Source organism: Eptatretus burgeri, chromosome 15 (assembly GCF_056783735.1).
Source record: "Eptatretus burgeri isolate ZD-2024b chromosome 15, Ebu_testis_v1, whole genome shotgun sequence".
NCBI lineage: Eukaryota > Metazoa > Chordata > Myxini > Myxiniformes > Myxinidae > Eptatretus > Eptatretus burgeri.
In genome coordinates this window covers 15,834,412-15,848,171 of record NC_140975.1, presented here as the reverse complement: position 1 = coordinate 15,848,171, position 13,760 = coordinate 15,834,412, and the positions used below count along the sequence as shown (strand labels likewise).

The following is a 13,760-nucleotide window of genomic DNA, read 5'->3' as shown; positions in this document are numbered from 1 at the left end:
TGCAGGTGCCATTGGGCTAACCAAATACCGAAACCCCTGCCAGATTCGACAAACCCCCTCGGAGAAGATGTAACTTGAAACCGGCTACCCCTAAAAAACACGTTTTTTGGGCGTGGTTCCGTCCATAATGGGCGCAGCACGCCCATTCTCAGGAAAACACAACTAGAACATGATATAAACCTCCCACCCAAATTTTATCAGGATCGGATCAAAACCCACGGAGCTATGCTCGGGAGAGACAGACAGACAGACAGACAGACAGACAGACAGACAGACAGACAGACAGACAGACAGACAGACAGACAGACAGACAGACAGACAGACAGACAGACAGACAGACAGACAGACAGACAGACAGACAGACAGACAGACAGACAGACAGACAGACAGACAGACAGACAGACAGACAGACAGACAGACAGACAGACAGACAGACAGACAGACAGACAGACAGACAGACAGACAGACAGACACCCATAAGCAATATAGTGGTCATTTACTGGCTCGTGAACCAATAAAACGGTGACTGTGAAGAATAAATAAAATAACTAGAGAGTTCATAGAACACCTTAGCCCACACTGCCTTGAGAAATAAGGACATGGGCAGGGTCTACGAGCAGCAAATTTGATTGGTTGTGATGATTTGGCAAAAGTGCTAAAAAATGAAAAGGTTTTTTAAAGTGCCAAAAAGGTGATTTGTGTTTTTCATTGTTCAAGTGTACAATTCAATTGAAATAAAAAAAGATTTAAAATGTCGTAGAAAAAGTTTACCGGCATTGATTAATCTAACTTAATTTAACACGTTACAATAGTTATCTGTGCCTGTTGTATGTGTGTATTATGACATCCATAAAAACAGTAAATTTCCTGTTTGGAATTTTTAATTTTGTTTGACTGACAGACAGGAAGACAGAGTTTAAAAAAGACCCAAAAATCTCACTGTTCTCTGCTCACGCGCGATTGGGACAATTTCAGAGCCAAAGTACTGCTCTACTACAAGTCCATTTTCCAATTCATGTTCTGATTCTTGTTCAAAGTATAACATTCAATTTAAATGAAGTTGTTTCTGCATCATATACTGATGTTTTTCGACAGAAGGACAGACAGATAGACAGAAGTGAACCAATTCCTTAACCCTGCTTTTTGCTTCATGTGCATGGGATAATATATATATATATATATATATATATATATATATATATATATATATATATATATATATATACACAGTGCTCAGCATAAATGAGGACACCCCAACAGATTTGTCAGAAAACCTTTAGTTTCCTTTCAGAATCCACATTTTCTATGGGATACTACACTACAAAATACTCCCACAAATGTGGGCCATTGATTGCAAACAGGATTTATTAATTTGCACACACAAAAAAGGAATTTTCCTGACAAATTCATTAAAGACCATGTTGCAAAAATGAGTACACCCCAATGAAAGTCTTAGGAGCAAAGCTAAATTTTGGACTACAAAATTCTAATTAACAATAATTGAACCACAGGTGAGTAATTATTCATTAAACGGGTGTCCAGCAATCAGTTGACTATAAAAGGGTGTGACTTAACAAAGAAAACCCCTTCCCATTTCATGCTGTCAGCAATGGCACCACATGGAAGAGAAATGTCACAAGACCTGAGAAAGAAAATAATTTCTTTACACAAGGAAGGTGAAGGCTACAAGAAGATCAGCAAAGCTTTACTCATCAGTCAGAATACGGTAGCAAAATTGATCCAAAAATTTAGCAAATATGGAACTACAACCATCTCACAGAGACGTACAGGCTGTCCACGGAAGTTAACACCTCGACAGGAGCATCTTCTGATGAGAAGGGTTGAAGAAAATCGCCATGCAAGTTCTCTGCACTTAGCTAAAGAAGTAGAAAGCCAAACTGGGGTGACTGTTTCCCGTGACACAATACGGCGTACACTGCAGAGGAATGGCATGCATGGGTGTCGTCCATGAAGGAAGCCTCTCCTAAAGCCGATGCACAAAAAGCCCGCCTAGGATTTGCCAGGGCCCATGTTAAAAAAGATGAAGACTACTGGGACTCTATACTCTGGAGTGATGAGACCAAGATAAATGCTTTTGGAACTGATGGCTTCAAAACTGGATGGTGTCGCAAAGGTGAGGAGTACAAAGAAAAATGCATGGTGCCAACAGTGAAACATGGTGGTGGCAGTGTCCTTATGTGGGGCTGCATGAGTGCTGCTGGTGTTAGGGAGCTGCATTTCATTGACGGTATCATGAATTCACAGATGTACTGCTCTATATTGAAAGAGAAGATGCTACCATCACTCCTTGCCCTTGGTCGTCATGCACTTTTCCAACATGACAATGATCCAAAACACACATTATAAGGCCACTGTTGCATTTCTGAAGAAGAACAAGGTCAAAGTGATTCAGTGGTCAAGTATGTCTCCTGATCTGAACCCAATCGAGCACTTATGGGGAATTCTGAAGAGACAAGTTGAGCATCACTCTACATCCAGCATCCAGGCTCTAAAACAGTTCGTTCTTGAACAATGGAAAAAAGATAGATGTTGCAATATGTCGCCAGCTTGTTCATTCCATGCCGAGAAGACTTGGTGCTGCCCTTCAAAATCATGGAGGTCATAAAAAATACTAGATGTAGTAGTTTTTCTTGTGGGGTGTATTCATTTTTGCATCAACTAATTTGAGTAAAACGGAAGATTTTGTAATCTAAGTTATATTATTAACCTTACTTTCATGTTATGAGTTAAACAAATGTTCTATAAAACTCAATTTTGTCAAAATTTTGGAAATTATTCTTGTGTTCATTGAGATATTGATTAAAATCTTACTTTTCAAAGGGGGTGTATTCATTTATGCTGAGCACTGTATATATATATATATATATATATATATATATATATATATATATATATATATATATATATATATATATATATATATATATATATATATATATATACATATGTATAATTTTCATGGACCCGGCGTCGCAGGGGAACCAGGAGGTAGGGGCTGTCTTAGGTTCCTCTCTGGACTCACTGGGAATCGTAGGCCATTGCACACGAATAACTTCGTGTCGCTAGTCGCTGGTCACTAATCCACCGTGAACGCCAATAACTTGACCATGTGACTTAGGGTCCTCCATCGAACAACCGTTTACCTAAGGAAATGTGACCTACTTACTGTGGATCACACCCTCGGTACGTACATGCGTTATTCAGATTACCGACCGGATCAGGTGCAGCCAAGCAGAGCTGCCAAGTACGTACCAGCGCTGTAACAGATTCTTGGGGAATAACGTCCCGGCTAAGCTCGGGTACGGGCTATGCTGGACCAATGGAGGAAAAGACAAGAACGAGCTGGGAACATTTCTAACAGCACATTTATTTAAAACCAGAATGCAAGGAAAGTTAAGTGTCACAGTAAATGGGTTTATTGCAATATACAGCAGGAAAAGTATGGAATTTGTGGGGTGTGGCAAAAGGCAAACAATAGTACAAAAGAAGACAGTGCAGAGTTGTCCTGATAGTTCTTACAACGTCTTAACGCATGCTATGACAGGTGCCATCACACATACACATACACATACACATATACACATCTGAGGAAAATTAGAAATAGCCCAGAAAGTAATGCAACATGGGGGGTGTGGCATAGTGCAAGAGGAAAAATATGAGGTGCAAGTCAGTTTGGTTCGCTCTTTTAGTTCACTCTTGGGTCCTGCCAGGAAAAGAACAGTTGGTCGGGCTTTGTCCTCGTTGATTGCTTATTTTTGCGTCTTTTTTTATTATTTTTTTTGCGTTGATTTTTGCGTCTACAGTAGATGAGAGATAGAACGTAGAAGAAAGATGCCTGAGAAGAAAGACCCTATCCTATTCATGTAAGATTCTGTATGTTTATGTAATCTAATGAGCGTCGTTTGGAATGGAGCAGCCCCGGCTCGTAGCAGCAATGTGTGACCCCCAAGCTTGGTCACGCGGACTCGCGGCACCCCTCGCTCTGCACCAACGCTTGTTCTCCTCGTGCCACCTATCTCCCTGGCGAGGTCCAATGCCTGGCGAGTGCTGCTCTGGCTTGTCCTCTCCCTGTCCATGGTAATCTGCCAACTCCGAACTGCTCTGAACTACTATTTTTATAAGCCCCGGATGAGGGGAGAAGCCAAAAATCGGATCAAACGGGGCTGTTAGTGAAATCACCCTTCCCCCTTTGGTCCATAGCAGTCATAGCCATGTCCTGCCAGGCCCCAAACTCGAAAAATGGCTCAGTTGCTTGCTGATCTGGTCATGCATCGGAGCTCTGACTTTAACATGGGGCCATGGTTTTTGGAAGCACTCTCCGGCCCGGAACGTGCGCTAGCCTCCATTCAAACGGAATAATTTAGGGAAATCCTGCGCCACCTTTAGGTCCTTAAGTGACATTTAAGTGACACCACATTTAAGTCCTTAAATGAGCTCCAGTACACGTTCACGCTTCGAGTTATTCCCCAAAATAACCAGACTTACGTCTCCTCCGTGTCCTTTGATGCTATAGTGAGAGTTTGATGATCATGGGGCAGTTGCGGCAGTTGTAGAGTAGTGCGAACATGTTGTGGCATTTGTAGTGAGAGAGGATTGTAACGTGGCATTGTGGGAATGAGGATGAAGTTCCTTCTCATGAGATGGTGAATAAAGGTCGCGTTTGTAAGCGTGCGTTGTTGCGGGAATTTTTCATAGTCGTACGAAGTGGTTGGGGTGAGCACAGTTTAGTTTGGTGAGCAGTATAAAGGTCTGAGGCAAAATGGCAGTTGAGAATTGGTGCACAATTTTGAATGGCTAATTGGTGCGGGAAGTCGTGGGAGGCGCTCACAATGCGGACACATGGGAGACGCTCACAGCACGTCTGCTAAGTTTATATTGATTGGCGGACATGCTTGCTTGCATGTTTCGTGAAAGAGAAAGAGTTGTAGCAAAGAGTGAAAGAGTTGCAAATGTTAAAGGTCAAAGAAATATAAGAGGTCGAACTGAAGGAGTCCCACACAACGCATATTTCCCCTATCACCCACCAGTCATATGGAAGGGACAAACTAATACACATACGATTGAAATAACTGCCTTGGGATCGCTATATGTTGTGTGTCATTACCTTGGAGGCATGTGGTTTTACAGAACCACAACATATATATACATATATATATATATATATATATATATATATATATATATATATATATATATATATATATATATATATATATATCTTTACTGTATATATTAGGCTAATGCCATCTGTCTGTCTGTCTGTCCCACCCAGAAACAAAGAAACGCTCCTTGGAGAGAAAAAAAATCCAGCTCGTATATAAATAATGAGGCTAAGGGTGTGTTTTTATCATTTATTAACAGCTGTTGTAATAGCCAGGAACATTGTTTTATCTCCTTGTAAAAGTACAATGTCGGACAAAGCTGTTTGCTTTAGGAGAATAATAAATATTGAACACACACCTATACCTTCTCATTATGTGGCAGTGCCTCAAATTTTGAGATAACTGATCCATAGATGAACTAGAAGGGCACTCGATGGAGAGCATACCTGCGCCAAACTAATTACTGACCTCCGCCACCGAAGGTGAAGGAAGTTATGTTTTCACCCGTCTGTCTGTTTGTTTGTCTGACTTTGTGTAGGATATCTCGAAAATATGCCTGGTGTTATCATATGGCTGTTATTGGCTTCATGGTTAGGGTGGCGGTTAGGGTTAACAAAATACACAAATTCTCTTCAAATTTCAAGTCAATGAGATGAAAAATGACAATTTGAGAAATTTGGCCTACGTTGACCTTCTGGCCTATGATGACCTGGAAAATAATTGGTGGTTGAATTCTTTAACTTCATTTGCATACCATCTTCAAATTTCAAGTCAATGGGGTGAAAATTGAGGAATTTTGGAAACTCTACCTTAATTGTTGATCTTTGGCCTATGTTGACATTTTGGTCAATGTTGACTTCAAAAAGAATTGGTGGTTGAATTCAGTGACCTGAAATATAAATTCTGTTCAGATTTCAACTCGATCAGATGAAAATTGAGGATTTTAGAAATCCCACCTAAGGTGTTGACTTTTAGCCTATGTTGACCTTTTGACCTCAAAAACAATAGGCTTCTTGCTTGTGACAAACTCTACCATGCGGTGAAGTTTGGTGAAGATCGGTTTAAAATTGTGACCTGTTGGCAACAGACAGACAGACAGACAGACAGACAGACAGAATAACACACGCAACCAACCAATATAGTTGAAAATTGTTTGCTTTTCGCAAGTAACAAACTCAGACAGAAAGGGGTGAAAACATAAACTCCATCCCTCTTCGGTGGCGGAGGTAATAAATTGCCCTCGTTAAGGAACTTTTGTGGTGTTGATAATGTTAATATCTTCAAAATTTGCATGTGATTATATTTTCCTGTGAGTTGGGACCTTAGAACTGCATGGGGTCAACATCGAGGACTTCATCCTCCAGGTGTCCAGTTTCGATGACCTGGTTCAACAGCTCATGAGGGTCCACTGCTTATTGCAGTTTGGAATACCTCTGTTCATGTGACCAAAATCAATGTCTTTTCTGTCGGTTCTTCTTGTACAATGCAGTCCATCTTTGAGGGGATGACGTGTCATAAAATACAGACTTCTTAATCTGCTACTTGAAGTGCTTGAACTTCTCCTCCAATGGTGGTCAGGATTGAGTTCTTCTTTAGAGTCTCCAGCAGAGCTTTGAGATGCTGTCTTGGGGACGAAAGTTGTTTTTTGATAATCAACAAGCCCGTGGTGTCGTATCCCCTCGTAACTGAGTGCACATGTTATAGGACTTGCCCACCGTGGTGGAGATTTTGGATGTTTTCGACATGTGTTCTCCACATGGCATCTGTAAACCTTTAATACCTGGACCATGTGTACATTCTAATAAGATGCCTGTGGTGTCCTGCTTAGCCATTCAAGCTATGCCACAATTCGGCTGGACACAACGCAGCCGACACATGGAATCTTCGAAGTACAACTCCCTCCGCACGCGCACCATCATGTCCTACAATTCACAGTGGAGATAAAAATGACTTCTTTTCAAGCCCTGACATCCGGAAGCTTTCGATGGCAGAAAGATGGATCTCTCTGGACCTTTGGAATGTCGTTGGAGTTTTCAGTTATTTATTTAATTTTGACTTCCCTTGCAGGAAGAATCTCGGTCGTTGAACTGTCCAGAAAGTGAGTTGAATATTTATTTATTAATTATTACCCTTCCATTTGACCTGATCTCATCCTGTTCCTCCGATGTACTTGATTAGAACGAAGTCATTTATTTGTTTGTTTGTTCACGGTTCGCCATGCTTTCTGAAGTCAATTTGAGTCTGGCTGATTCACATCTCCACATGGTCATTCTCATCACACCCTTTCGCTCTCACCCTGTGCGGCTTCCACACACCTCACAATGTCATAACAATTTTTTTTCTCATTGTTGGCTGCCACCCACAAACTCCCTTTTTTAGGCCTCATGTGCCAGGTTTCCCACGCAACACACAAAGGCAATTTATCACAGTGTCTCTGGCATGGTTTCCATCACCCACCCAACCCCCTCATCCCCACAAAGGCCTTCTTCATCATTTACAAAGTGCAGAGCATTGCTCGAATAATTATTTTTTTTATGAAGCAAGTGTCGCTTTAAGAATTTGCATTATTGTTGTGGCTTACGTAGTGATACAATACGTTAACGTGAGGATTTTAATGTAATGGGGAGTAAATGCATCCGAAAAGGTCGTTTGGACCATCCCTTTTGGTGTGTGAACTTTCTATTATTTTTCCCATTATTATGGCTTCTAAGACTCAGGGAGGACCTTGTACATAAAAATAACAGGAATTACAAGCACGTTCGGGGACTAGTAACAAATTTATTGGATTAGAAGCTTGGTTCCCAGCATTATGTGCTAGGTGCTCAGACGTGAACGCTAAACTGGTAACCCTGATCCATGAGTCATCTTTCTGCTTAACACTTAAAATGCAGATTTAACTTTAGATTTAAACTTACTGCGTAAAATTCATTTCCTTTGCAAAGGTTGGATATTCTTTTTGGATAGCCAGCTTAATTCATGATGCATCACCTCTTGCCGACGTCATATCAAAACGGCTTCAAAACCCACGGTGTTTGTCTGTGCTCTGTCCTCTAAATGCTGAGCATCAAGCAATGAAGTAGCAAGTACAATTAAAAAAAAACATCGTTAGTATAATGATTTGATTGGTGTCAGAATCGCTGACTTCCCAGTCATGATTATTCATGAATAAAGATTCACCATCATCAGTGTTAATGTTGCAAGTAATTGCATTATGATCCAATAACCTTTATTATAGGAATGTTCTGACGCAGTTGCTATTGGTGTGTGAACATGTACACAAAAAGAGATAGGCTTCTTTTCTATCTGGAGTGAGAGGGAGGGAGAGAGAGAGAGAGAGGGGGAGAGAGGGGGGGAGAGGTGAGAGAAGATGTTGGAGAGAGAGAGAGGGGGGGAGAGGTGAGAGAGAGGTTAGAGAGAGAGGGGAAGAGGTTAGAGAGAGAGAGGGAGAGGGGGGAGAGGTGACAGAGAGGTTAGAGAGAGAGAGAGAGAGGTTAGAGAGAGAGGGGAAGAGGTTAGAGAGAGAGGGAGAGGGGGGGAGAGGGAGATGTTAGAGGGAGAGAGAGAGGGGGGGAGGAGAGGTTAGAGGTGTTAGAGAGACAGAGACAATATCGTATACGACTTGCTGAGAGCAGCACAGATTTGCTGAGGACCTCGACATTGCCATGGGGACTGAGGGAGAATTTCTCTGCAGAAGCTTTATTTTCATCACGTGAGAACAAAGATCCAGAGGGGACAAGCTGCGCTTGGCCCTACAAAGTGCTTCCATTTGATTTGCTCTCGCTGTGTTCCTCATTAACTGTGAGGAGGGTATCACAAACATGGCTGACTTGGGTTGATGCCTATGGGGAGAAAGTTAATTTGGCAGTTGTCGTATTAAACCAATTACTTTCTCCATGTCCCAGTCCGAGCGGGCTGGGTGTGACAGTCACTGCTTGTATCAAATACATTATCTGTACATTGTAATTATAATTCTTGACTCTAACACCATTCACCCCTTCACCCATCCCTCAATCCAATCTACTCTCATCCATCACTTCTTCAATTCCACCCCCTCCAACTGATAAACGGTATCGGACACTTTTATCGGCGAATTCCTTCACGCACCTTTCTGAGTTCAACCACCTCCGCTCATTTGGCTCCTGAACATTGTCCTCCATTTTTTTTTTTTATCAAGATAAGGCCTTCCCTCCAGGCCTTTAATTCTCCCATAACATTTGTCTGGAACCACTTTTACTGTTTCTCACCACTTTCGGGTTTTTTGGAACCACAAAACTGAATTACTTGCGAAAATCGAAGATTTTTTAAGTATGTTGGTTGGTTTTGTGCATTATTCTGTCTGTCTGTCTGTTTGTTTATGTGTTTTTGTGTGTTTGTTTTTATGTTTATCACCTACAGGTCACATTTTAAAACTATCTTCACAAAATTTCACCATATGGTAGAGGTTGTCATAATCAGGAAGCCTACTGTTTTTGAAGTCAATAGGTCAACATAGGCCAAAGGTCAACAAATTTGTTGAATTTCTAAAATCCTCAATTTTCATCCGATTGACTTGAAATTTGAACAGGATTTGCATATCAGGTCACTGAATTCAACTACCAAATATTTTTGAGGTCAACATAGGCAAAAAGGTCGATTATAAGCCACATTTCTAAAATTGTCGATTTTCATCTGATTGACTTGAAGTTTGAAGAGTTGCATATTTTTTCATTGAGTTCAACCACCAATTATTTTTGAGTTCAACATAGGCCAAAAGGCCAACACAGGCCAAAGGTCAACGACTTAAGTGAGATTTTTAAAATCCTAAATTTTCATCTGATCGACTTGAAATTTGAGGTCACTAAATTCAACAAGCAATCGTTTTTGTGGTCAACATAGGTCAAAAGGTTAACTTGAGCCAAATTTCAAAATTTGCCAATGTTCATGTGATTGACTTGAAATTTGAAGAGGAGTTGCATATTTGGTCATTGAATTCAACACCAATTATTTTTGAGGTCAAATTTGTTTTATGGATTTTGCAAGTACCGTGCTATGCACGACATCTTTCTTGTTTCTTGATCCTCTGGTTGTTATGTCATTTTACCTCCACCTCGGTTTCCCGAGCTCCCTCTTTCTATCCTCTACTCCCTCTTTGCCATTCTTTGTTTCTCTCTCTCTCTCTCTCTCTCTCTCTCTCTCTCTCTCTCTCTCTCTCTCTCTCTCTCTCTCTCTCTCTCTCTCTCTCTCTCTCTCTCTCTCTCTCTCTCTCTCTCTCTCTCTCTATAATTTGACCCTCCTCCCTTATTTATCTTGATTAATGTTATGAATACACTAAAAGCCCCCAGCATCATATTTATGGCTACAAATGTTTAAACCATCCTTGGTTTTTTTTTATTCTGAAAAGGTAATGGTGGGAAGTGGGATGCCTTGGGGAATGAGTTATGACACATTTTGTATTGCTTACACTCTATTTTGATCAAGGTTTAGATTTTCTCTGCAGATGAACATTTCCTCCCACGTGCATCATCACTTAATAGGAACATATTTTGGTTCAGCTCTTTTCTCTCTTGTTTTGACTTCGACTTAGCTTTGGCTTTGCTTCGTGAGTATTTCACCAGACAGGATAATGCAGAGACAGTGCACTTAGCGTTATTATCTAGTCTGGTTTCGATTCTCGACCAGACAAAAAACTCAGATTGGTTCTATGCAGGTAAGGCAATGGATCACAAGGTGCACTATCCCTCGGATGGATGTTAAGCTGGGCGTTCCGTATGCTAGCATTAGCTGGTGGACATGAAATATTCCCCGGTATCATTGACGAAGAAGATGTGACTTGTTGCCAGCACCCTGAAATAAAATCACAAAGTCCTGTCCTGACTATCATCAGGAAGGTGATATTGCCATGGTGTAATATTGATGTAAACCACCTTGTTTGCCACAGAACTGCTTTGGCAGCATTTAACATGATTTTGGGCAGAGACAGACTATTACAAATACAGTATTTATTGATGGGTTAAAACACTTTGCCTTTATTTTTTTGAGCGGTGAAGCCGCTTCAATACTTTGGCTATGTCCATCCATCCGTCAAAATGAAGAATTACCTGTCTCACCCACCGTGTTTAATTCTAAAGGGTTCTAGAGGGTTCAAAAGGGTGATTCTAATGGGTTTCATTCGTTTTTAGGTTTTGCCTATTTCATATTAAAAATGCCAAAATGAACTATTTCCTCCAGACTCGTGTGCGATTTTCTTTATTGAGGTTTATCCAATGACATTTGCCTGGAGTATTGATATAATACTGAGAGAAAAGAGGTAAAGCATTGTGGGTCATGTCATTGTCCAAAGATAAGAATGTGACATTTCTCCCATTGGTTTCTCAATTTTTATCTGAAGCACATTGATCATGGTCAGTTGAATGTTTCTCAGCTGGGGCCTTCCATCCCCTCAGCTAGGATTGTGCGTGAGTCGAGCCTCAGCCGCCGCCCTCAACCTCAACTGCAGTCTCATCCTGCTGCCCATCCTCCGTGGAGTACTGTCAACACTGCGTGGTGCCGTGCGAGTAAGCACCTCCTCACCAAGACTACACTGACTTACATTCTTGCACTCTGTAAAGTGGGGTATGATAGTGAGTAACACAACTGCAGTCGTGGGTTTTGCTGACCTTTGCACTTCTGTGTTATAGTTATAATTTTGGTCTTGGATGGAACCTTAGAACTCAAAAGGTTGGCAACCAACAAATAATGGCCTCCATTTGTATGGTATTCCTGGTGTTGGCTGAATGGTTAGTGTGATGGGCTTGGGATCCTAGGATCCTGAGTTCAAATCCCACTCAGCTGTTGAATTAATACCAGGTGAGGTTGACTCAGCCTGTCATCCTTTTGAGGTCGGCAAAATGAGTGCCAGCTTGCTGGTATACTGTGTCGGAAGGGCGACCCGTCCAGGATTGTGCCCAATAGCCAAGGAGACTACTTAAGCAGTACCAACGATCTGCACAGCGTATGGTCCCAATGGATGGATTTTTATGGTGAATGCTGTGGGATCTTTATTACCAATCAACAGATTGGACAGTTGATTTATTGACTTCTTTTGTGATTGAACTTTTATCTTTGATACACATGTGTCAATAGGACGGCCGGCTTATCGACTCGTTTGGTTATTGAACATGTGTTGAAAGTGTGGTTGCTGACCGTGGTTATAGGGTTGAGGTTTGGAAAACATATTTCACAAAAAGGAATACCTAAATGTTTGATGATAATGTTACTGCTCGCCCTGACAGGTGACAAGCAAAAATACCAGAAGATTGCTGGATCGAAGCAAAGCGTTTCACATCGCCTGTGGTTCCGCCATCATGATCTTCACAGGTCAATATATATGTGTACCATGCTTGAACATTGTTTTATTAATTATTTATTTGTTCTCATCATAAGCTTGGTTATGTCTGGGAACCAGCGAGTGAAGAATTTGCTGGTTGAGCTTTCGTCTCGTTTTCAATATGACATTTGAGTCGATCACATTTGCGATCAATGCAAATAATCAACTTTGAGAGAAACATTTTTGCTCTTTTTGGGCCAAATTACAGTCAAGGTGAAATGTAACCATTTATTCAGTTAGAATCATTGAGGGATCAAAAATGGAGTAAATGAGGAAATGGAACCTCCATAATGACATTGTCTAAATGACAATGGCTCAAAATCCCAGAAATTTGCCTGTTATATCCAAAAGTGGAATAATTTGGCCCGGAAGAAGAAGAATGAGCAATTTGTTTCTTGTTTTTTGGATTCCAAATTTCCTTGTGTAATGGAAATGTATTCCTTTCAGTTATCCATTGCGCTGCTCACATGATCAACACGTGGAACTTCTCCATATGCTATGACGAGGAACACCCGGCGATAAACCTGGCCAGGTACCGCTATGAGGTGAGCCTCAGTTATCAGGATGTTGGGTCAGTATGAATTGGTTTTTCGCTTACAGGCGGTTGTTGAGTCCGATTTTGTGTTACTCTACGGTTACCACTTCACCGATGACAGGTACGTTGTTGATGATTAAACAATACCAATTGCAACGAGAATGGCACTTGAAGAGCACATAGTCTCACTTTGTGCACCAATTCTGAGCAAAATATACCATTGTTAAATAAACGCGCTCCTATTATGGCCAACTGCCATAATACCCATCAACCACTGTTGACGACAGTGGGGTTGACGACCACTTTTGTGCCCATCAAGGCCAAATTTCATCAAATATTCTGCCATGGCTAGTCAATCATATGTATGAAGTTTTGCATCGATCTGTTGAGCGGTTCTGGACAATTTTTTTTTTTTTATGTTGTGATTTTCAATCCAATGGGGCCACCAGATCACATGATCGATGATGTCATACATTTAATTCTTCACTCACATCAGCTCACAGATCAAATATATTGTTGCGAATTCGCGCCCGCCGGTGTGCGAGCGGCCACGTAACTCGAATCGCGGCACGTCGCCCACCGGACGGACAATTCTGTCGTGACCCTCTCGGACTAACGCCGGGAACTAGTCACAGGTGGGCCTTTCGGCCTCACCACGATCGTGCCAATCAGCCCCCGCGTGGGATAGGGTTGTTCGCCAAATTCGACCTACCTAAGTACCCACACGGAGGGTAGACCGGGCGATCGCACCTCGCCG

At 41.5% G+C, this 13,760-nt stretch overlaps 1 protein-coding gene across 4 annotated transcripts in view; it reads left to right on the top strand.

Annotated features, from left to right (window-relative positions):
* NOX4 (NADPH oxidase 4) overlaps positions 1-13,760 on the top strand; it is a 61,588-nt gene that overhangs the window by 5,196 nt on the left and 42,632 nt on the right. For 2 of the 4 annotated variants that reach the window (XM_085858046.1, XM_085858044.1), the window contains exons 3-5: positions 11,550-11,656; positions 12,374-12,458; positions 12,916-13,013. In XM_085858046.1, the coding sequence (XP_085714172.1) occupies positions 11,550-11,656; positions 12,374-12,458; positions 12,916-13,013 (290 nt within the window). Of the gene's footprint in view, positions 1-11,545; positions 11,657-12,373; positions 12,459-12,915; positions 13,014-13,760 lie in introns of all 4 variants that reach the window. The other 2 variants (XM_085858045.1, XM_085858047.1) reach the window with 1 other exon arrangement.